Genomic DNA, 23083 nt, shown 5'->3' on the forward strand with positions numbered 1-23083 from the left:
TCTTATTGAGTTAAAATTGAGTTAGAATTTTTGTTTCTAAATTAAATTTGCATTACTTGAGGTTTCTAATTACTAATTTTCTGCAATTATATGCTCTAAATTACAGTATTTTGTTGTTTTATTTACTTAAACATTTACCTATAAATAGTAAAATCAGATAAACTCATAATTTGGAAGTGGTCTAAGTTTATATTGGTGTATTTGAAAAAATTAAAAAATGAAAGATAAAATTCTGACTAAAACTGATAGGACTGGAATTCATAACCTTCTATAAATAAAGCATAGAGAGGAGGATCCAAGGGATGCCCAGTCTATTAATATACACAGAGATATCATCCTCTAACAATGTGGAAAAACTCAGACAGCAGAAACACAAAACCGAGCTTCTTAGATACAGAACTTTAGGAAGCTAAATCACCTGCACATATGGACAAAAGTATTGGGACACCTGGTTATACATAGTTTGTTCTGAAATCAAGATTATTAAGGAGTTTATCCTGCTTTTATTGGAGTATCTGTCTCTCTACTGTCCAGAAAAGACTTACTATTAATTTGTTGTGTCTACTTGGGCCCAATGCCTCTTCTCCTTTCAACCCCTACCCCTACCCCTAAGAAATGGGAGAACTTTACAAGTAGCAGAAGCGGCGTCAGAATAAACAAATAAAAAAATAATTAGCTTGTGGTGCTCTGTAGGCCAGTCTGTTGTAACAGTAAAGGAGCGGTACAGTTCAGCAACCTGCCCTAAATTTCAATTATCCACCCCAAATTACAGGCTGAATTACCTGCTGTTTTTCTCTGAACTCTGTGGTCCTCCGGTAATTTTAGTCCCGTCCGGATCCACATCTCTGAGTTTCGTCTCCTCGTGTTTAATAAAATAGCTATTTGTTCACTGTCGCGCACCACGAAAACGCAACAGCAAGTGGAAATGGAGGAGCTACTGAACGCAATGTCGTGATCAAGAAAGCCATAAAAAACTCACTGGTCCTCCTGTTTTTTAATTGTAGTCCAGATGCAGGAGTTTTATCACTGAGTAGAAGTGTGAAATATTTTTCACAGACGTTCCCCTAAGAAACTAATCCCTAATCTCTGTTTGAATGACCATGCAGCATTAAAATTTCCGCTAACCTACCCCTAGTGCTGGGCAGTATACCGGTTCATACGGTATACCGTGCATCAGTTTAGAACCGATTTGGATCGGTATGGATTTTTCACATACCGCCATACTGCTAGAGGCCCAGCAGAGCGCTGTGTAGATGCGGAGTGCCATGTTGAAGTGGAGCGTCACTAGATAACACTAGCACAACAAGCTAACGCACTGGAAGCTCTGTGGAGCAAACTTACAGTCCTGTGTTGAACCTACAGCGTAGCCCACGCGTTGCCACATAACCTACACCCTACAATAAATAAATTATAATTAAAAAAATACAGTGATATACATTTTTTGGTCATACCACCCAGCACTACCTACCTCTCAAGTCTAACAAGAATTAGGACACCCTACCCCTCCTACACAAGAACGTTCAAAAGAGAGGGTTAAAGCTAAGTGAAAGGAAGTGGTAAAATGGCACTGGGCCTCAGACAAAAGAAAGAACAGTCATTGGTTTAAGACAGAAAATTGTATTGACTGAAAATGTTCACAGAAAATCGTACATTATATTCAGATCTCAGAGAAAGCAAACGCCTGTTCCAGAGGAGAGCTTCAATTTTCACACTTTACCATCTTCCTAAAAAAGGGGGAAAAACATTTTTAAACGGTAAAGATCATGCTGTGGCTTTCAGAGGAGGCTGAACCAGTAATGCTGAAGAGAAATGCTCATCAATATAAACATTCAGCTGCATCAGTGAAGCAATAACAGTCAGAGCATCACGAAAAACGCATGTAAAAGAGGGACAGTGATGAGAGACCTTCAGTTCTAGTTATATAGTGGACTGTAATACAGCAAATTAATCAATTAATCAGCTTAAAGCTTTAGAATAGTTAATATATTAAATATACTTATTGGAATATATTAACTCTACTGTAAAACGAAAGCCCTGTTTGGATGGGATTAGTCTAAACTCACACCAGTCATTTTGACAACTACTTTTATGTATTTGTGTAAAATGAGCCGTAAAAAATATATATCCTCATGTTATAATAATGTATGCATCAACTAAAATATGGGTTAATATGTCAAAAGGTTGTGGAAAAGGACTTTTTGGCAGTTTTTCTCAGGGGGGTAGGTGATCCAGGTGGTGTTTAGTTTAATTTTATGTGGCACAGATATCTCAGTTAAACGAGTAAAAAAAACAACACTAAATTCCAGAAATTAGCGAATTATGGACTTTTCAGAAGCGTGCAATTTTTTACATAGCAGTTTTAGGTATAGAAGTCGTTGTTTAGCATGACTAAAATTTGACTAGTAATATATATGTGTTTTGTGATGATCAAACATTTTTGGGGTTGATGGCAGTTCGTAAATTAAGTAGCTACTCCCATCTCCGCTATTTGAATATTGAAGCAGCTTTACACACCACAGCTATTTGCACTGGGCTGGAACACAAAACCTTTTTGTTGCATTTGCTTTTAGGTTTTAGGTTTTTGCCTGTGTGAAAAAAATCTAACTGAGGGTGAAACTCTGCAAGTACATTAACTTATCATCCAATTCAGACCAGAGAAACAAACTACAGGTGTGAAAATGCCCTTACAATTTCACTAGTACTATAAATGTGTTATTCGAACCTCACAACACATTGTTGGAGGTGACAGCAGTGCATAAATCAAGCAGCTACTCCCATTTCAGGTCATTAATCGTGAGATTTCTAATCCCATCCAAATAGAGTTTAATAATGTAAAACTTGCGATAAACTTGTGATAAAGCTATCAGTCAACACTTTCCCTGGTACACAGCCACTTTGTAAATTAAGAGACATTAAAGACTCTTTTTAATGAAAACTACAGAAGAAGATCCCACCACATATTATTAAACAGGTATCAGAGTTACACAGCTGAGGAACATTCAGAAGGTCCAATCTAAGCATGTTCTACCTGTTTTTCTGTCTATAATACTACTTAACCCTTAGGTGTAAATCAAAAGTGGAAAAAGGTGCTGATGCTGTAAAAACTACATACTGAACATGAATTTTGAAAGATTTGGGAACAAACTAGTCACTTTAAAACTGTTCAGCTCGTTCCTCAGAGTCCAAACACCATAAACCACTGAACTAAACTCGATTCTAAAAATTTCATGCCTTCCCTACATCACTGTTCACACGATAAGAACCTCCCCCGACGATTCAATACGTAAACGACGCAGCGAATATTTAACGTACTGAAGCTACTGAGCGCTCTCACACTGGGCAGGGGGTTCGATTCAGTGCGATGAAACACGTTCACAGATAAAATCTCCAAAAAATTAGAAACACACGGTTAAAATATAAAAAGGCAAAGTGAACACAAAGATACAAACACAGTCCGAGAGGCCAGTAATAATGCTGCACTGGAAAAAGAGGCCAATCACAGTCTTCGTTAGCTGTGTACAGCTGGACACAGTCGAATTAGCCCCGCCCATATTTACTGAACTGCTGGTGTGTGCTGTAATATCTCGTAAAATCCTGTCAAATCTTGTAATATCGTTCTGACATCATCATAATCATCATCAGGATTCGGGAACAGTCAAACGAAGACGCTTCAATTTCCGTTCAGAGGATCATCCTCGAGTTTAGTCCTTAATCCTTAATCCTCAATCCTCATCTGTGGCATTTTTCTCCAGAATGTCCACAAATATTCTCCAAACGCGTCCAAACAGAACATACACAGTAAAATCCTTTTTAAAAGTTAAAAAGTGGTTGTTTTTTTCCTTTCTTTGTCTTTTTTCTTTGTTTTTTTTTGTGGTTTTGTTTTTTGGTAGGCGTTTAAATGTGCAGATATAGATGAGAACCTCACAGCTGACGGCTGAGATCCAGAAACAGAAGAAAGGAGGAGAGGAGCAGAGCTGCTGGATCAGAGATGGAGGAACAGTGGCGTCTCGCTGGATGAAGTTCAGGATTTAAACACACAGAGCTCTGGGGAACCTGAGAAACAAAGGGAGAGAGAGAAAGAAATAATGTGTTATTTTATATCAAAAGCAGTCTATTTTATATTTAAATATTTACAGTATCAGTCTGTCAAGTTTGGACACACCTGCTCATTCAGTGTTTTACTTTATTACTTAATTTAATGCATTTTCCACATTGTATATTAATATTAAAGACATTTAACATGGACACATGTATAGTAAATGTATTTTTCACACTATAAGGTGTACTGAAAATCCTTTACTTTTCCAAAAATTGTCAGTGCACCTTATAATCCTGAGCACCTTATATATGAATTTTACCAGTCAGGTATTAAGGAGCAAGCTAAGCGCTAGCTCTTTCACCATTCAGAGGTTGAATATTACCTGAAGCTTGCTGCTAACCCGGCTAGCACTGCTGGAGCAGCATTAGCATTACCCGCATGCTCTTTCACCATTATTTTCTTTTTACTTAGCTTAGCTACCAAACTACCCAGCGGTGAGACCTGCTGAATTAGAAGGAAAACATAGCAACACCCCTGTTCCTTACTAGTGTCTCATAATGCAGTGCACATTATGCATGAAATTAGATCAGAAAATAGATGATGTTTATTTTTAGTGCACCTTTAAGGTGACCAGACGTTCTTTTGAGACCTAAAAAAATGTCTGTGGGGAATTTCCAAATCATCCGGGATTTTGTTTGACTGCCCACAGTACAGTGCATTGGGATTAGAATTGCCACGCCATTCCATTCCACTCCATTCCAGGTTTCTCTGTATCGCAAATTAGTCTCGCCCTTCTTCTCAAATCTATCTACTTTGCATTGTGTGTGTGTGTGTGTGTGTGTGTGTGAAGAAGAAGAAAGCGGGCGAGTGTATACCCAAATGTTAACAAGCGAAAGCACGTGCGTGTCCGCTGGTTCTACACCCTTTCTCTGCGTGGTACGTTCAGTGTTATTTAACATATTTAGGTTAAAGCTGTGTTGAAAGGCTGCATAGTTTGAGTTTTGTAGCCTCTATGCTGTGGATTAGCATGTTTTAAAAAGCACTAAAACAAGTGAAATAACAGATTTTAAAACTGATAAATGATCAGTTAACTTAAAAAGTAAGTGTAAAAACTATTAAAGTAATATTAGCAAAAGGTATGCCCACACTGAATAAGAGTAAAACAGTGTCAAATGCTTTTAATACATAGTTGCATTGCATGAACTCATAAAGCAGCCCTGTTTGTAAACTGATACAAATACATGTTATAGCTGTTTAAAGGAGTAAGCACCTTTACCCTAAAGAATTAGAATTGAGCTGTTATATCAGATATTTCAGAAAAAAAACATTATACATGAATTAAAAAAAACAAAACAAATCTGGTCACCCTATGCACCTTATAATCCAGCTCTTTAAAATCCAGCTCTTTAAAAGAGTGTACTTCCAAAATTATAATACAGTTCTAGTTTCATTTTAAGGTAGTGGCCTTTCATGACCCTGATATTATGATATAATTTATTGCAATTTATGCTTTCTGGGACAATGGACTATATATAGTCATTAAAAACTGTTATATATCTATACACACACATAAATAGTGGCATTTAATAATGATTATGTGTATATTTTTGTATCTGTGCAATCTGTTCATCCTCAATATAAGTATGTCTGAATCCTGTGTTTAAGCAGAACCTCACCTGTCCTCCATAAAGGCATCCACTTCTTCTTCCTCATCATCATCCAGCTCCATATCCAGCTCGTTATCCATACGCCCGCGGCCATAGCTGCTGAGATCACTGAGAACAAGACAGATCAGAAACAGACATTAAATTATCAAATCTTATCAAATACTTCAATTTAATTTGTTTATGTTTTTTCCTACATTATAAATGAATAGTGAGGTGGTTCAGACTATGAAGGAACACACAAGGAATCATGTAGTAACTTAAAAGCATTAAACAAGCTGTTAACTTGTGGTTTCTGATGATCTTATCCTGTAAAACAGAGGGAACTCTTGCCCTTTCTTTCCTAAAGGTGGTCCTGATAAGTGCCAGTTTCATCATTATGAAGTTCTTGATGGTCTTTGTGGTGACTGTACTTGAGGATACTTTATTTTAGCCGTGATTTTAAGATGTGTTCAAACTTTTTACTGGTTCAGTATGTATGTATGTGTGTGTGTGTGTGTGTGTGTGTGTATGTGTATGTGTGTGTTGTGAGTTCTGACCTCACAGAGCGGCAGGTGAAGAATACGATGCGTTTGAGCTTCTTGTTGTAGAAGAAGTAGTTGAAGGACCAGAGGCTGCCCTCCTCTCCGAACGGGTCAGAGTCCAGGTCTGGGTTGTAGCTAAAAAACACATACACAAAAAAAAATATATACAATATATACACAATTCTTCAGAACACACACACACACACAAGGACTAGGATAGTAATGTTATCTGAGGTAGCTAACTAAGCATTAGCCCCTGTTGCGTAAACATCTGGCTGCATTTTTCTGCGTAAATTTCACTAATATATGACCTGAGCAGCATTTTTTTAAATATATATTTTTTTAAAATATATTTTAAATATATATTTTGTGTGTGTGTGTGTTTAGAAGTAAAAAATGAAAATATGAAAGTGAAAAAATTTAATGAAAACCTCTTAGCAAAAAAAAAGCCAAAATATTATGTACCAAAAACATCTCATTAATATTATTAGAAATTAAGTTAATTCATTCATTTGCTGAATTTAATTCTATACAGTCTCTATCAAGAATGCGTCATATTAACAAAGAAGTAAAAGGATTAAATTGATAAAAACTCTACATCTCTCAATGATTAATGAATACTGCAGTTTCAAATCTATATGTATTGTTTGTATAAATAATTATCTAATAAAATGATGTAATGTAGATGTAAATAATCTATATAATCTCTCACCTGTAGATATCACAGCCCTGCAGGTTGATCTCCTGGTCGATGGCGTTCCAGAGCTCCGGCCCCAGAGAGTTAAACTCCTCCCCCACAGCCGAGAACAGGCTGCTGTTCACTGCATTCGCCACCTGAGGGAGACACCAAACACACACACGTCAGTACAGGTAAAAAAAACACCTATACATACACATACACACCGAGTACACGCACAGTACACACACCCTAAAGCAAAACCAACCACATTCCACAGGTCCCACTTACCCCGTCCCTCTACTAATACACCTGACCTGAGTGCTCTCCAGACCCAACGTCTAAAACCAAAAATATATACTATGGCACTTTTAATGAAACATGATATTAATCAAATTATTTACAATTATTTTATTTTGAAATTCTGAGGCTTAATTTCAAGAGGAACAGAATCAAATGAAGCCATAAAAAATCTATTTGATTTAAACTCCATAAAAAGGTACATTAAACTTTATCTCTAATCATTCTATATTATTGTAAAAATATTTTTTTATTTTTTAACAGAACTGGATGAAAACCATAACTAACAATGAATTTGTTTAGTCATGTAGTATTTTTGTTATATTAAAATATCCTGGATGCAAGTTTAAAACATTTAAATTAAATTAATCTGCCAAAATAGAAATAGATGTAGAAGCACTGCTATTATGATTTAACCCCTTAAAATGCCTTGTCCTGTATACAGGCTACAGGTTTAGGTGATTTAAAAAAAAAAAAAAAAAAAAAAGTTTTTTTTTCTGCAATAAAATAACTTATTCACATTCTGAAAAATTGAGGGTTTGAAATCTCCTACAGGAGACTACAGGAGAAGCTGCCAGTCTTTTCTCTACTTCACTTACACTTAATAAATTAATAATTCCAGATCAGTAACAGGAATCAACCCAAATTCTGCAGGCTTGAAAATAGATGTAAAAACTAGACAAACATAACAAAACTAAAGGTTTGGAGGACATAAACTGCTTGACTTGTATTCAGGAAAATATTTATTTTAAATTGATATTGATTTTATTTTATGTTTTGGCATTGGAAGATTTACTTAAATATATATATTTGTTTATATTTTCTATTACAATGACACTTTTCAGTAGTGTTACTCATCAAACATAAAGGCTTTTTATGTAATGCTTGAATAGAAATCCTCTAAATTTAGTGGTGTAATGTCAGGCAGACAACTGACAAAAATCCTGGCCTGTTAAAGGGTTTTAAATGCTATTAATGACAAGCGTGTTATTACTGTCCAAGGAAAACAGTTCAAATGCTTAACAGCTCAATACCGGGGGCCTAATAACCCCTCTAATACTGTTGTGTTCAGTATTAACAGTACTAGGCGGTATACTGGCTCATTCGGTATACCGCCATACCACTAGAGGGTGCTGCGGCCGCTGAACAGAACTGTCAGAGGAAACACGCATCTTTTGGAGTCAAACGCTTCAAACTTCCTCTGCTGCAGTCTCTACTGTAGAGGTGTTTAATCCCAGTAAAATAGAGCAGTAACTATATCCCTTTTAAATATATTAATACTGTAGCTTGAAGGATGATTTGAATGTATTTTAACTGGAAAAATAAGGGAATTGTGACCGATTTTAATACTGTAATGCCTATAATGGCTTCAGGAATAACATACAGTAAATTGATATAAAACTTGTGTTTTACTTGTGTGATAGAGCTTTTGAGAAATATCTCTTTGAATACATAAACCTTAAGTATTTTAGGTTTGTTTATAGTGTTTATGGAACGATTTAAAATATTTAGTTTTGTAAAGGAGGTTGTGTTAAAGTTGTTGGCGTATCTCTTTTTTAAGGCCCATTTTTTACATTCTTTAGCTGTTTTTCTGAAAATTAAGTCTGATTCCTTCATATATTGTGTATATATATTTTTGGGGCAAAATAAACCAAATAGTATTAAAAGCCTTCATTTAAAGCCTTAGTGTTTTATATATATATATATATATATATATATATATATATATATATTCGTAACAGATCTAAAAAAAAATAATAATAATAAAAATACTGTGATATACGGTGAAACCGTCAGAATCTTGAAAAATATTGTGATATGCATTTTTGGCCACAACGCCCAGCACTAAACGACAGTAACTATGCTTCAGTCAGGGTTAACTTCCTCACAGGACATTAAAACTCCAGCAGCAGTTCCTGTCCCGCTTTCACTCATTAATACAGAAAGAGAAGTTACACAATACGAGACAGAACTAAACAGCAGCACATGTAAGAGCCGAATTCCCCGCTGAGAGAAGTGTGTCGCTCCGTGAGCCGATACTGACCCAGTTGAGGCTGGGCTCGCGGCTGAACTCGTGGGCGCGGGCGGCGCTGAAGTCGTAATCGGGTCGGAACGACTCGTTCAGGGTGGTGATGAGGTAGAACAGAGTCTTCCTGCAGCACTTATCACTCAGAGGATTCTCCCCCTCATCCCCGCTCTTACCCAGCCTGAGAGAGAGAGACAGAGAGAGAGAGAGAACAAGAGAGAGACAGAGAGAGAGAGAGAAAATAATGAGATTTTAAGAACCAACTCAAGCTTTTTACCCTTTAAAGTTAGTGTTTAAAAAAAAGTACTGGTTTCAAAACTACTTAAAGTATAAAAGTAAAAGTAATGTAAGGGGAAAAAATAAAGCCATTAAGAACAAAAGCTTAGGCCACGCCCACAGAGTCCTATAGTGAACTCCCCAAAACACATTTTACTAAAAGCCATAATGACTATAATGTTATATTATTAAAATGTTAATGTTGATAATATAATTTATGCACTACGCTGTTCCCTGTTTTTTTTAGCTGCATGTAGACTGGAGTTTGTCTGGAGTTCTCTTGAGTCTCTGCACGAATCATCTTCATACTAGACTACATACGTCTGCTAATATAATAGGGAGTCGGAATGGTAGATGTTTATACTTCTCTACATCCAATCACAATCAGATTCACTCTATCTGGATGGAGAGATTTATCTGGATAGGGGTTTTATTGAACGTTGAGAAGCCGGAATGAAAACAAGCTGAAATGAAATAGTAGTAACGAGGCTATTTTTACAATGTAAGGAGGAGAAAGTTGAGATTATTGTGTGAAAATGTAAGAAATAGAGGTTAAAAGTTGCTACACTAAAGTATTGATAACCAACATTCAAATTAAACATAGGTGCTACAAAGGATTTTTGTATTATGCCATTAAGAAAACACTTTTCGTTGCATAAAAATAGAACAAGTTTATAATAGATGTGAGTAAGTACAGTATTTAAATAGGTAAAAACGTTTCAGTTTTTTTTTTATATACTTACAGGTTGGGGCTGGGGGCGCTGCTGGATTGTGGGGGTGAAAGTGCCTCCAGTACGTGTGGCTCCCCCTCCTGGCAGAACTGCTTAAACATGTGTTTATCATCACCAGCCATCTTACAGGAGTAACTCTCAATCCTGAAACACACACACACACACACACAGATATTCTCAGTTCTGTTTATTAAAATATTAAACACCACCCAAATGTCCTAACACTAAATTTGGGCTGAATAATAATAGGGGAGAAAACTGATTTTTTTTTTAAACAAAAGTCAAAGATCTACCATGTCAGGAATAAAATAAAATAAATGAAATTGTTCAGAAAAATTTGAAAAAAGTGGAATTTTTCTTTTTGCAGAAAAAAAAGTTGCATATACTCTGATTTGACTGCATTTTATTTTAGGATATACTAATATATAAAAAAATCTGGAACTGAAACCAAAGTAAATTACATTTTAAGCTTAAATGTTACTCAAATGTTTATTAAATTTGTAGGGCTGGCCCGAATAGCGTTTTTTGAGCTCCGGATATTCGGCACTGATTCGAAGCGAATATTCGAATATTCGTTTTTAAAAAAGAGGTAAAAAAAAAAAAAAAAATCACGGCCCCCTTAATCCACTGAAAAATTTGCTCTGACCGACGAGACATATTCACCCCGGATTTTTGGTGTTTTTATCCCGAATTTTTGTGTTTTCACCCCATATTTTTTCTGTGTTTTTAGCCCAGATTTCTTTGTGTTTTCATCCCGGAATTTCTGCTGCCCCACACTGCTGCGTAAGCAGGCTAGGAGCGCTGCTGCTGCATGGTTTCTCCGCTGCGCAAGCCAGCCCAGTAAATTGCTGTTTGTGTTTTCACACTTAGGCTATTTGCTTAAAAAAACAAAAAAAAAAAAAACGTTTGTTCAGGAAGTATTTTATATTCTTAAACATTGTTAATTATATTAGAGGACAGTCATTGTAAACTGTATTTTTGCACTTATAAATAAATAAATAAATACACTTTTAAAAGGAGCTAGTTTAGTTTCATCTCCAGCACTAACTATAAAGCACTCCTACATTCTGTAAATAAATAAGGTCAGATAAACGAACGCAGATTTATTCACACACTGTCCTGTAGTGATGATGCTCTCAGGATGTTCAGTATGTGTCACTTAGGAACATCATGAGCTACAGTGAAGAACAGACAGAACCTGAAGGACAGACTGAACTTGTCTGCTTTAATTTTTAACTTTGTATCAGTATTTAGAAAATGTATGACATAACATAACAGCAGTGTTTTTTTATTTAGGTTTCAACACAAAATAACACCCTTTAAAAGCTGTGTAAAACCCCCTTCTCTGCATTGCTCTCCAGTACTGTGTGTGTATGGAGGAGCTACTGGATAAACCAGCTACTGGTCCAAAGCAAACTAGTGTACATAGCTGAGATGTATTTGTATTACCTTTCAATCTGATTTACACGAACATTAGAACATTATGGCTGCACACTGCACAGCAACCACCACGGATACCATTGCAACACCTTAGCAACCACCAAGCAATGCTTTCATTAGAACATTTGTAAATAAGAGACATTTATTTTTGGTCACTGAAAATTATAAATGTACTAGCAAACATGGCTGCAAAATGTATTTGTATTACCTTTTAATCTGATTTACGCAAGAACATTATGGCTGCACACCGCATAGCATCAGCATAGCTGGATACCATTGCAACACCTTAGCAACCACCTAGCTTTTGAGCAAATGTTTTCGCATTGCTCAAAAAAGGTTTAGTCCAAATTAGCTACAGTTATTATTATTATATGAATGCAAAGTCCATGTAAGAATAGCAATACCAACGTGTGTGAGTGTGTGTGTGTGTGTGTGTGTCCTTCAGTGTTATGCAAGAGCAGGGGCTGTTCAGTCTCACTCCAGACACAGACACACTGCCCCGGTCTTATTTATAGGCAAAGGCCAAAGGTCTCCCTGAGAGCTCGTTTTTTATGGCAGTCATGTGATTGAGAACACTGTGGCCTACTTTCTCCCCTCAAACAGCCTCAGAAACAGCACTGCTCTGTATTACAGCGGATAATCAGGGTCAGATATATCCCATAAACATCAAATTATAATACTATACAGACCCAGATAATAAAAAATATGAATTAATCAATGTTTTAATAAACTACATTGTGGCAGAACGTCATAAGAATCATAAGAATGTCATAATAAACAACTTGTACACGTCTTTACCTATTCAAGCTGCAGCAGTTTAGCACAGCCCACTCACACTGAAGTTATAAGCATTATAAGCAGTGGACGATATATCATCGAATAGATTATTGGAGATAAAGGATACTATTATCACTTAAAGATCATTAAATGCCTATGGAAAAAATATTATAGAATAGCAAAACAAATCAATTATACCCTTTTTTTTTTAAAAAAGACAACATTTTAATCAAATCATATGTTGGGAAATATATACTTTTTTGTGTGTAAGGAGTCAGTTATTGACACATTGGTGATTTAGCATTACTGACTAAAATACTGGTCACTGTGTATAATAGACTAAATCACAATATCACATTATCAAATATTACTGAGGTAATGTATTTCTCTTTGCACAATTAGTTGATAATAATATAAATTATAATAACAGGCCTAACATACACCTATTCTTTCAAATCTACTGTTCAGTAAAGCAGCAACAGTATCTCATATGTTCAGCCATTTTTAACTATCCTAGTCCTGTACAGCTTTGTGTTTAAGCTGTAAAAAAATACAGTGTGTGAAAACAGACAGGTAGAGAACTGAGTAAACTAATACAGGGGGTGATTGATAATGCTCTACATCAACTGTACTTCAACAAATTCATTAAAACATCTCCAAAGCTTATTTATAGTGGAAGTACTTAAGATATAAATACTGAACATTACTAATTAAGTAATTAAACCTATTTTAAATCACGTCTGCTGGGCTGTTTACTGATTATGTTTTGTAAAAAATATATATGTATTTAGTCTTTGGCCAAATGTTTAATTTCTCTTTGGACAATTTAAATAATAATATTGTGTAGCAGAGGTATATATAACTTTTCCTTTGCTGGGGTGGCCCTGATGAAAATATAAGTCATTACATCAATAGGTTTTTGTGTAATTTTACTTCAGTATTTTCACTTTTTTGTGACTTTTTCTTTAATTTGGCTTCATTTAAAGTTCAAACTTATTTTTTCACTCCACAAGAGTCAAAAGCTGGAAGGATTAAACTTGTGCATCAACTACAGCGACCCCACCCCCACTGCCTTATAGCGGAATAAGCTGCCTGTGTTATTGGCTTTAGTCAAATTTTATTTATCCTCTGCACTTTGCTTATGCCCACTGGTTCTCCAGTCTGCACTTGCGGGATTGCGACCTCTGGTGTTCAAACAATGCAAATGCAAAACATTTCACATTTAAAAAGCTTGGAGTTGTACATCCTCACGATGCAATTATTAGTCCATTTTTTATATTTTAAATAAAAATCATTGTACTTAGTATGGGATAGTATTTGAATAGTGTTTTTAAGTCATTTCTGATGCGTACTGACTAATCATGTGTATCACAATAAATATTGTATATGGTAATAATGTCTTGTAATTGTCACCATATCGGCTACATTTAGACTATCAAAACATTTTTTGTCATGATTCTGGCCCTTTAAAGGGACCCTGTTTGTGTTTGGACATCACGGATTTGAGGCAGCATTAAAGCATTGCTGCTTGTGCTCTGTGCACTAATCCAGTAAGCACTACAGAAGTTGGCAGCTCCTATGGAACACTGATGTGTGTGTGTGTGTGTGTGTGTGTGTGTGTGTGTGGCTGGTTATCCAAGGTCACACAAACACAAACACACACACACACACACAAAAATGTTACATGATGCTATGTTCTGCGTCACAGCATAGCCCAGAGGACTCAATCACACCCCTGCTATGTCAGGCCAGACACCCCCCCCCCCCCCTACCCATCCACACCCACCAACCAACCAAACAACCCACCAGTTGTGCAACAGAACAGCAAAACAAAGCAGATCTGCATTTCTGTGAACGTGACACTTCTGAAACCCCATAATCTCAGAAACAGGAAGATCTGCAGCTGTTCTACATTCATGCATGTGTCTTATATGCAAATGATCAGCTTCAGAGGGGAAGAAAGGGCTTTAAACGGAAGTAAACGCATTGTCAGTTTTATAATCTCATTAAACATTGTGTTTTTACACAAAGAACACCTAACGTAAACTACAGATGGATCTACAGATGGAACATCAAATTAAAAGAGGTAAAAACCTGAAAAAATTCAGGCACATTTAAAATAAGTTGTGCAAATAAGAGAGCACTTAAAAAATGTAGTTTCTTTGATTTTACCAAATTAAAAAACTCTGGAATATAATCAAGAGGAAGATGGATGATCACAAGTCATCAAACCAAACTAATTGAACTGCTTGAATTTTTGCACCAGGAGTAAAGCAGCAAGTTATCCAAAAGCAGTGTACAAGACTGGTGGAGGAGGACATGATGCCAAGATGCAGGAAAATTGTGATTAAAAAACAGGATTATTCCACCAAATATTGATTTCTGAACTCTTAAAACTTTTTATGGATATGAACTGGTTTTCTTTATACAAAAAATATGCAAATAAATGCTCTAAATGAGAATATTTTAATTTGGAATTTGGGAGAAATGTTGTCTGTATTTTATAGAATAAAACAACAATGTTCATTTTACTCAAACATAAACCTATAAATAGTAAAATAAAAAAACTGATTTAGCAACTTAATCTGTATTGTGGTATATCTGCTGTAAAGTGTTCAAAATATATATATGAAAAAACATATATTCAGTTAATTTCTTTTTGGTTCAGGATAATTGAAATAATATTGATAATTCCCAATGTAATGTAAATAACTGCAAACTGCAAAATAAAACCTCTGTACAGTACACTTTATCTATCATTCTATCCTTTCATGCAAATAATATAATCAGACTAATTCAACACACTTTTTCCCCTCATGTTTGCACAATCATCTGCTTACATAACACACACCCAGAGTCCCAGAGACACAGTTACTCTCTGAACTCTGATATACCAACATAACCCCACGACTCAGCAAACCCAGCTAACTCACACCCACACGCCCACACACACGCTGGCACAAACAGGGCATGAGGTTACAGCTCTCTGCTCCTCTGGGATGAGGCAATGCAAATTTTACATTCTGTAAAGCATGAGAGAAAAGAAGTGGAGATGTTGAGTAATCTCGGTTTTCTTGTGTTTGCTGTAACCTTGCATAACCTAATGCTCTCTAGAAACAGTATCAGCTGATCAACTAAATTTGGAATAAGGAAATTTGTATAAATAGTTAATGTGTTTTTGGCTGAACAGTTCCATGCAAACCATGGAGAAACGACACCATACAAAACCTAGGTTTTAATGGTAAGGTCTACTATTTGGTAGCTGCTATAAAATCAAAATGTAATTTGAAGTGATTATTTGGAGTGAAGAAACAGGGGATCAAACATTAAACAACTCTGCAGCTGATGAAAAGAACTGTACTTAATTTCAGGAATGTTCAACTGCAAAAATATAAATTATGAATGTTCACTATAAACATACAATTCATATATACAGTAAAAAAAAATTGTAAACGTTTGTCTATATAAAGTTATGACAGAGTAACTAAATTAAAAAATAAATAAATAAATGTAACAGCAAAAATCTACCACAAAACTAAAGTGATGAATATTTAGCGTTGAATATATACGATATATGTTGTATATACGAAATGGCACACTTATCAGAATGCAAACTTTGTTTGAAAAAATAATGTATATTTCAATTCGGTCTCAAGAATGAATCCCAAAATGTACTTAACTGTATTATGTAATATTCTATCAAATTATAATTATTTCAGTGGCATAAGATGTTCCTAAAATGACAATAATATCTTTTATCGTAACTCTTTCTCTAAAAATATACCGTCCACCCAAAAACGGTTATTGGCAAAAACAGTTACTTTGTCTATATAAAAAGTAACTTCCCAACACTCCAATTTTGTTTCAAATAAGAACAGTAAAAATAAAAAATGTAACAAAAAAATCAAAATAATAACAACAAAAATCTACCACAAAATTAAAGTGATGAATATTTAGTGCTGCATATATAAGATATATGCTGTTTATATGATATGCTGTATATACAATATGGCCCCTAATCAGAATAGAGACTTTGTTTAAAATCAAGGGTTTAATTTGACATTTTATTTATTTAATTTAAATGTCTTAAAAATTACTCAAAAAAAATATGCATCTGTATTATGTAATATGCAATTAAATTATAATTATTTCAGCGGCATAAAAAGTTCTTAAAATGACAATAATATAGTTTATCGTAACATTTCATTCCTCTGACAATATATCGTCCACTCAAACAGTTATCGGCACAGGCCTATCTGTATTTAATTGCTTTATGTTCTTAGTTTTCATTGGCTGTCAGCAGGATTTCTTCGGATTAAACAGTTGTCCAACATATACTACTAAATTAAATTCAGGATGGGAAAATTTACTAATAAACCCTCAATGACATGGTGTTGCCCTCAGGCAACAAACCACTGTATCGATTATTACAATTTTAGTTTTTGTTTACTATTTTTTGTCACAAAATATCACAAAACATCACATTTGGTTTCTTGTTTACTATATAAAACAGTGTTTTTTTTACAATGTAGCCAGTCCACTTCTGTTTGGAATAATGCTAAAGCAGAGGTGGTCATTATTTTCCTTCCAAAAAATGAATAAAATCTGTGCCATAAAGGGTTAAGAGAGAGACAAAGCAAAGAAACGCAGATCCAGTCCAACATTGAATCAGGTTACAAATCAGGTAGAGTAACCTTGGTTTAGCTTACAGTGCAGAATTTCGAGTGTGTATCAGGTTTCTGAACTAAATTCAGAAAGCTATGGTGATAATCTAATCAGTTGAAATAGCCCATCTTAACACATACAGAAATACACAGGCTTCCGAGCAGCACATGATAACCAAACAGGAAGAGGGGCCGGGGGATGTGTCGGGGCGTGTGGGTGTTGTGGTGCATGACTGCAAAATGTTTGCTACTTTTGCTCGAACATGAAGAGAACATACAGTAACTTAACTTATGAGAAAATGATATTTAACTTACTATGTATAGTTCACTTTTATATCGCCTTTTTGTCTTTCTAGGCACCCAAGGAAGTCATTTACATTCAGCACTCAACCAACACACATCGGTGAGAAGCGGCAGCCAATAGCACACAGCATACTCTCAACCGGAAACAACCGTCCACCTGGGGGACTGAATCAGGCACTGAGGAGCTGACCAGCTCAGAGTGGCAAGATACAGACTTAAACCCAAGACCTGCGCTTGGAGAAAAACGTGCTAACCACTAAGCCAAATCTTGACCAATAACAAATTTTGGTCCCTTGCAAACATTGGACAGTTTATTAAAATACATAATACATATTTGTTATCAATAAATACATAAAAATAAAATTTATTCCAAATTCAAATAGGTACATTTAGATGATCCTCAACCCCTCAAAAAGTTTTTTTTTTCTCCAACTAATCTGATAATCTGTTGCTTGAAAGCTTAGAAAAGCATTTCAATTCCAAAACAATCCTGAGGATTAGGATTTTTGGGGATCTTTCTAAATCTAAATCTGTCCCATGCTGCTTTAAAACAGTTGGACACTTGCAATTTTGTGTTGAACTAGTCAAGTGGTGCACCGCAATATATATATATATCTCCATATAGGCACTATTTGGGTAGATTTTTATCCAAATGACAACTAAACAATATTGTAAAAGATGAAAAATCTGCTTTAGAAAAACAGATTTCATACTAAAAGTAGCCTAATGCTAAATGTAGTTCTAAAGTCCTAATATGTTGCAGATACATGTTGAATGGGTCAAGTGACACACACTATAATTTATAAAGCTGGGGATTCAGGTCAAGACCCCTCTGAAGAAGCCAGAAGGGAAAAAAACCCTATACAGTTACCTGCCAAGGATGTGAGAGTCTCCAGTTTCAACACACAGGCGAGAGCTCAGGGCTTCGAAACTCGAGTTCTCCAGGAGCTTCATTGCTGAAAGGGTCAACAAAAACAAACAAAAAAAGAAATTGAGAAAGCAGGAATATAATTCTTAACGATCAATTTTATGCATCCTCTCCTAAAACACATATTTTTATTAAAATTGCCACTTTTCTCATACACCTGCAAAAAGACATGGAGGGAAACTGTAAAAATGGGCCGGTTATAGCCAAGAACATAGGTGAGAGCAAAATATTTAATTATTTAATCTAGGGAGGATAAATAAATCCAATATTGTATATGTAAATGTAGTTGAAGCTGTTTAAATTACCCATTTCCACACTGAACCAATTAATAAAGTAATGGGGTAAAGTATTAAAAAACACTCTCGCTTGTTTCTACAACAAAAGCTTATTTACATAAAATAAACCCATATATTGTAGATGTTAACCTATTTTCACACTAAAAAAAACACAACCCATCTAACCTAACTAAAGTTAGCTCAAGCTGTCTACTGAGGAAATAAATGGTTTAACAAACTAAATCACTCAAATATATGCATTCAACGTGTTTCTACATAGAATAGATCATTAATTACATTAAATAAAGCTCAACATTGCAGAGGTTACCCTAGTTTAAACAATATAAATGACATATTTTTACTCTGTACCAACCCATTTAACCCTAGGTTAACTACAGTTAGCCAAGTTATGTATCTAATAAGAAATTTAAAGTATTAAAACACTCAAATATATAGCCCTCACTTGTTTCTACAGAGAATCGATGATTATTTACACTAAATAAACAACATTGTACAAGTTAGTTTCGACAGCATAAATGACCTATTTTTTTTTACACTAAACCATTAATTTCCTCATTAGACAGCTAGCTAACTGTAGTTGGGTTATATGGGTTGGGTGGTTCAAAGTATTAAAACACTTACACATATAGCTCTCACTGGATTCTACAGAGAATATATGATTGTGTTCATTAAATAAACCCAAATAATAAAGAAGTTAACTTAGTACAAATTATATAAATATGCTATTTGCACTCTGAACCAACTCAACCCATACAACCCAACTACAGTTAGCTGTCTAATGAAGAAATAAATGGTTTAAAGTATTAAAACACTCAAATATATTGCTCTCATTGGTTTCTACTGTGAGTAAATGATTATGTACACTAAATTCAACCCAAGATTGCAGAAGTTAACTTAATTTAAACAGTATAAATGACCAATTTTCAGTCTGGACCAACCCAACTCATATGACCCAACTACAGTTAGCTAACTATCTAATGAGGAAATTAATGGGTTAACATAATAAACCACTCAAATATATACATACAACTTTTTTACAACTACATAGATCATTATTTACATTAAATAACCCGCAATATTGCAGAAGTTAACTCAGTTTAAACAGTATAAATGACCTATTTTCATTCGGAACCAACCCAACCCATCTAACGTTAACCCAACTAACGTTACAGTTTAGTTAGCTATTTATTGAAGAAATGAATGGGTTAAAGTATTAAAATACTCAAACATATAGCTCTCACTGGTTTCTACAGCGAATAAAGATTATTTACATCAGATAAATATCAATATTATCCAAGTATTAACAGTATAAACTCTGAACCAACCTATAAAATATAGAGTTACTAGCTAACCTAGCGTTAGCTATAGCTATAGCAACACAACAGAAGCTCATTTCCTGGTTTGGAGTAGGGGTTAAACCCCCAAAATACGGTAAAATATGCAGCTAATTTATGTTTTCTGCATTATGGGTGGTATTATGACACGTTTGACACGATTTTAAACAATGTAAAATACACTAAAATACGTTTAAAACGTTAAAACAACACGAAGACGCCGCCAGCTTTATCTTCGTTTATGTTAGCTTAGCTTAGCTTAGCTTAGCTTCCCACCCCAAACAAACTAACGCTATCTAGCTAATTTCAACAATTTTTTTAACGTGGAAAATAAAAAACAATCTTTAAACAACCTTTATTTAGCTGTCTAATATGTTTTATGGGTTAACTAGTGTTCAAATTCTGACATTGAATGAACGTTTATTTCTTGGTTCCATCACATCTTTTAACTCTGACAGAAATAACAACCTTTATTTAGCTATAGAACATTGTCTAAAATGTTCATTGGGTTAAATGTTAAAATTTTATCACATATTTTAATGTTGAAGATTACATTTAACATTTAAACAACCTATATTTGGCCAGACATTGAAACATTGAAACATTGAAAGGGTTTCACAGTGATTTTTACAAAAAGGTTAATATTTTTATTTTTTAATGTTTATTTTTTTCATGTTTACCTTTCTACACACTACTATTTATACAATATTACAATTCTTTCTAACTATAAGCTATAGGAATAAAATTCTAGGTAGCAAGATATACATAGATATTTAGTAAATATCAGTAAAAACTGTAAACATACAACATATAGCTATAGCAGTTATAGATCTATAAATCTATAACGTTAGATCAATGTTGAATCAATGTAAAAATCGATGTGCATGAATTAATCAATCCTGACGCTGGAGATCAACGTTTGTTTTAATGCATTAGCTAACTATAGGTGGAAAATGCAAACAATTTTAACGTTGAATCAACGTTCTTTTTTATGTATTATATTTTGTTCAATGCTTACCTTTGTTTTTCAGTTTTATTCCACTTGTCCAAATGGAAATAAAGGTTATTAAAACAACAATTCGCTGCAGATCAAACGGATAACAACAAAAACGATGTTAAAATTCAATGTCGAACTAAACTCCACGGTCGCAACGAAAATATTCTGCTCGAATTCGCTTGTATAAAAAATCCGCTTCTTGTAGGTAAACTAAAAATAAAACGGTTTAAATTCAGCGCTGGTCTTCGCCTCTGCAGCAGCATCCCCTTGTTTTTAACCGATATACTAATGCAACAATCCGATAAATCCGCAATAATATCAGATCAGAGTCGCTTTAAAGACGCGACCTGATCCGACGATGCTTAAAAAACGATTTCTGATCAAGTAATTCGAATTAAAAAGCGAGAAAACCAGCAGGAGCTGCGATATGCGTCGATTGAGGTTGGGTTTTTTTTATTGTCTCTGGCTTCTACCGTTCCTCTCTTAATCTGACACCACTCTCTGTAAGCCCCGCCCACTTGCGCTGTTAAACGATTTGGTATTGTCCTTGACCCCGCCTAGTGGGCGTGACTACGAGTTGCGTCCGCCTGACTACGGGGTTAGGTTTCAGATCTGAGCCAATCACATGCCCTTCTCATCTGCCAGTCAAACGTGCATTTGATTTGATTGGTCACAGCTGCGAAAAATTCAAACGAGATGGGAAAGTTAACCACGCCCACATATTTTATCCTATAGGTTTTTCTTTTCTTTTTTTATAGGCATTTTTTTACGCAACAATAATTAAAACCGCACTCAAATTAAGTGAAATAATGCATTATTTTTATGCACAATAATTAATCTACAATGTAGCCTACAGTATATTTACCTTACTGTACATTAAACGTTCAACTGCATGACAGACGTGACAGACGTGACAAAAATAACCCCCCTCTTGTTTTTCTTGAGTACTGGGAATAACCCCCCTATTGTTGCTACTATTCATATGCAAATACGAACAGGAACCCAGGTATCATCAATAGTCAATAGTCATTTAGACATGCAAAAGTGTTTAGGATCTCCTGATCAATAATTCTTATCAATGTATCAATATAGTATATACTATAGAACAATATACTATTATATACTATATAAGTTACAGATTAAATATGCCTATGTTTTATTTTAACTCACTTATTTGAATTTTTTACTGATTTAAAATAACAAAAAAGGGGCAGAGGCACTTTGCATGGTCAGTACTCATGCTACCTTAAAGTCATGATATGAGTGCACAAAAACAAATTTATCAGAGGGAAAATATGAAATATGATTAGTACTGACTTTCCAAGTCAAGGGCGTGTCAATAAAAATGCTGACGCTGTATTTTAAATAGGTTATGTGTTATTTTACAACAGAAAAACTGCAGTCTGCTTTAAGAAAATGATTTACTCTCATGCACACATAACATAACTTAACGCTTTATTATTGTTTTTTGTTTGTTTGCAGTAATTGTAAATAAAGTACTTGCTGCTGTCTGTTGGAAACAGAAAAAACAGAAGTAGTGTTTCTGTCTTGCTTCTGGTTCTGGTTCTGGTTCTAAAACCCCTTTGAATAGAAATGATGTCATATTTACAAGCTCCAAAGTCCAAAGTATGAACTTCTGATTTGGAAGTTCTGAAGGCAGCATTATCGATACCTCCATTGCTTCTCAGTCATTTTGGCATGCACAGGTTCACTGGTTGACTCAATGGTGGGCAAAGTGGGCAACAAGCCCCTTGGTGCCACCATGGTTTAAGTAGTGTGGCTATAGTGCCCATTAAAGTGGCAAAATAGTATTTCTTGTTCGGGAAAAGTGATCAAGTGCTCACTAGAATGCCCCTTCCTGCAATAAATTATGAATTATTATGATGTGTCCACTACATTTAAACATTTTGATAATGTGTCTCAATGAGTTCCCATCTATGGGTGCCCTTCTGCCCTTCCAGTAGTAAATGGTGCGTGATGAAGTGCCTTCAATGCCATTTCATCTAGACACTGTTCCAAATGTGCTCTTCCTGTAAAGAAAATGATAAAAAGTGCTGTGGTTTACTGGGTTCTCCTAAAATTATACAAAAGGATGAAGTGCCCAGTAA

At 34.9% G+C, this 23083-nt stretch overlaps 1 protein-coding gene across 1 annotated transcript; it reads right to left on the bottom strand.

Annotated features, from left to right (window-relative positions):
• Positions 1-1597: 1597 nt before the first annotated feature.
• maf1b (MAF1 homolog, negative regulator of RNA polymerase III b) lies at positions 1598-21482 on the bottom strand. Its single transcript, XM_022663334.2, has 8 exons — positions 20997-21482; positions 18292-18376; positions 10249-10380; positions 9248-9410; positions 6940-7061; positions 6243-6362; positions 5716-5814; positions 1598-4053 (listed from the first exon to the last, which is right to left on the bottom strand). The coding sequence occupies exons 2-8, from the start codon at positions 18372-18374 to the stop codon at positions 4029-4031; spliced, it is 744 nt and encodes a 247-aa protein (XP_022519055.1). The 5' UTR covers positions 18375-18376; positions 20997-21482; the 3' UTR covers positions 1598-4028.
• Between the last annotated feature and the right edge of the window lie 1601 nt (positions 21483-23083).

The sequence above is a fragment of the Astyanax mexicanus genome, chromosome 8 (assembly GCF_023375975.1).
Source record: "Astyanax mexicanus isolate ESR-SI-001 chromosome 8, AstMex3_surface, whole genome shotgun sequence".
Taxonomy (NCBI): domain Eukaryota; kingdom Metazoa; phylum Chordata; class Actinopteri; order Characiformes; family Acestrorhamphidae; genus Astyanax; species Astyanax mexicanus.

Excerpts from the sequence above, each read along its gene's own strand:
- maf1b (XM_022663334.2), bottom strand. The coding sequence starts at position 18,374 with ATGAAGCTCCTGGAGAACTCGAGTTTCGAAGCCCTGAGCTCTCGCCTG. Across the intron at positions 9,411-10,248 it reads AGCGCCCCCAGCCCCAACCT|GCTGGGTAAGAGCGGGGATG; the intron begins GTAAGTATATAA and ends TCTCTCTCTCAG. Across the intron at positions 4,054-5,715 it reads GATGCCTTTATGGAGGACAG|GTTCCCCAGAGCTCTGTGTG; the intron begins GTGAGGTTCTGC and ends TTTGTTTCTCAG.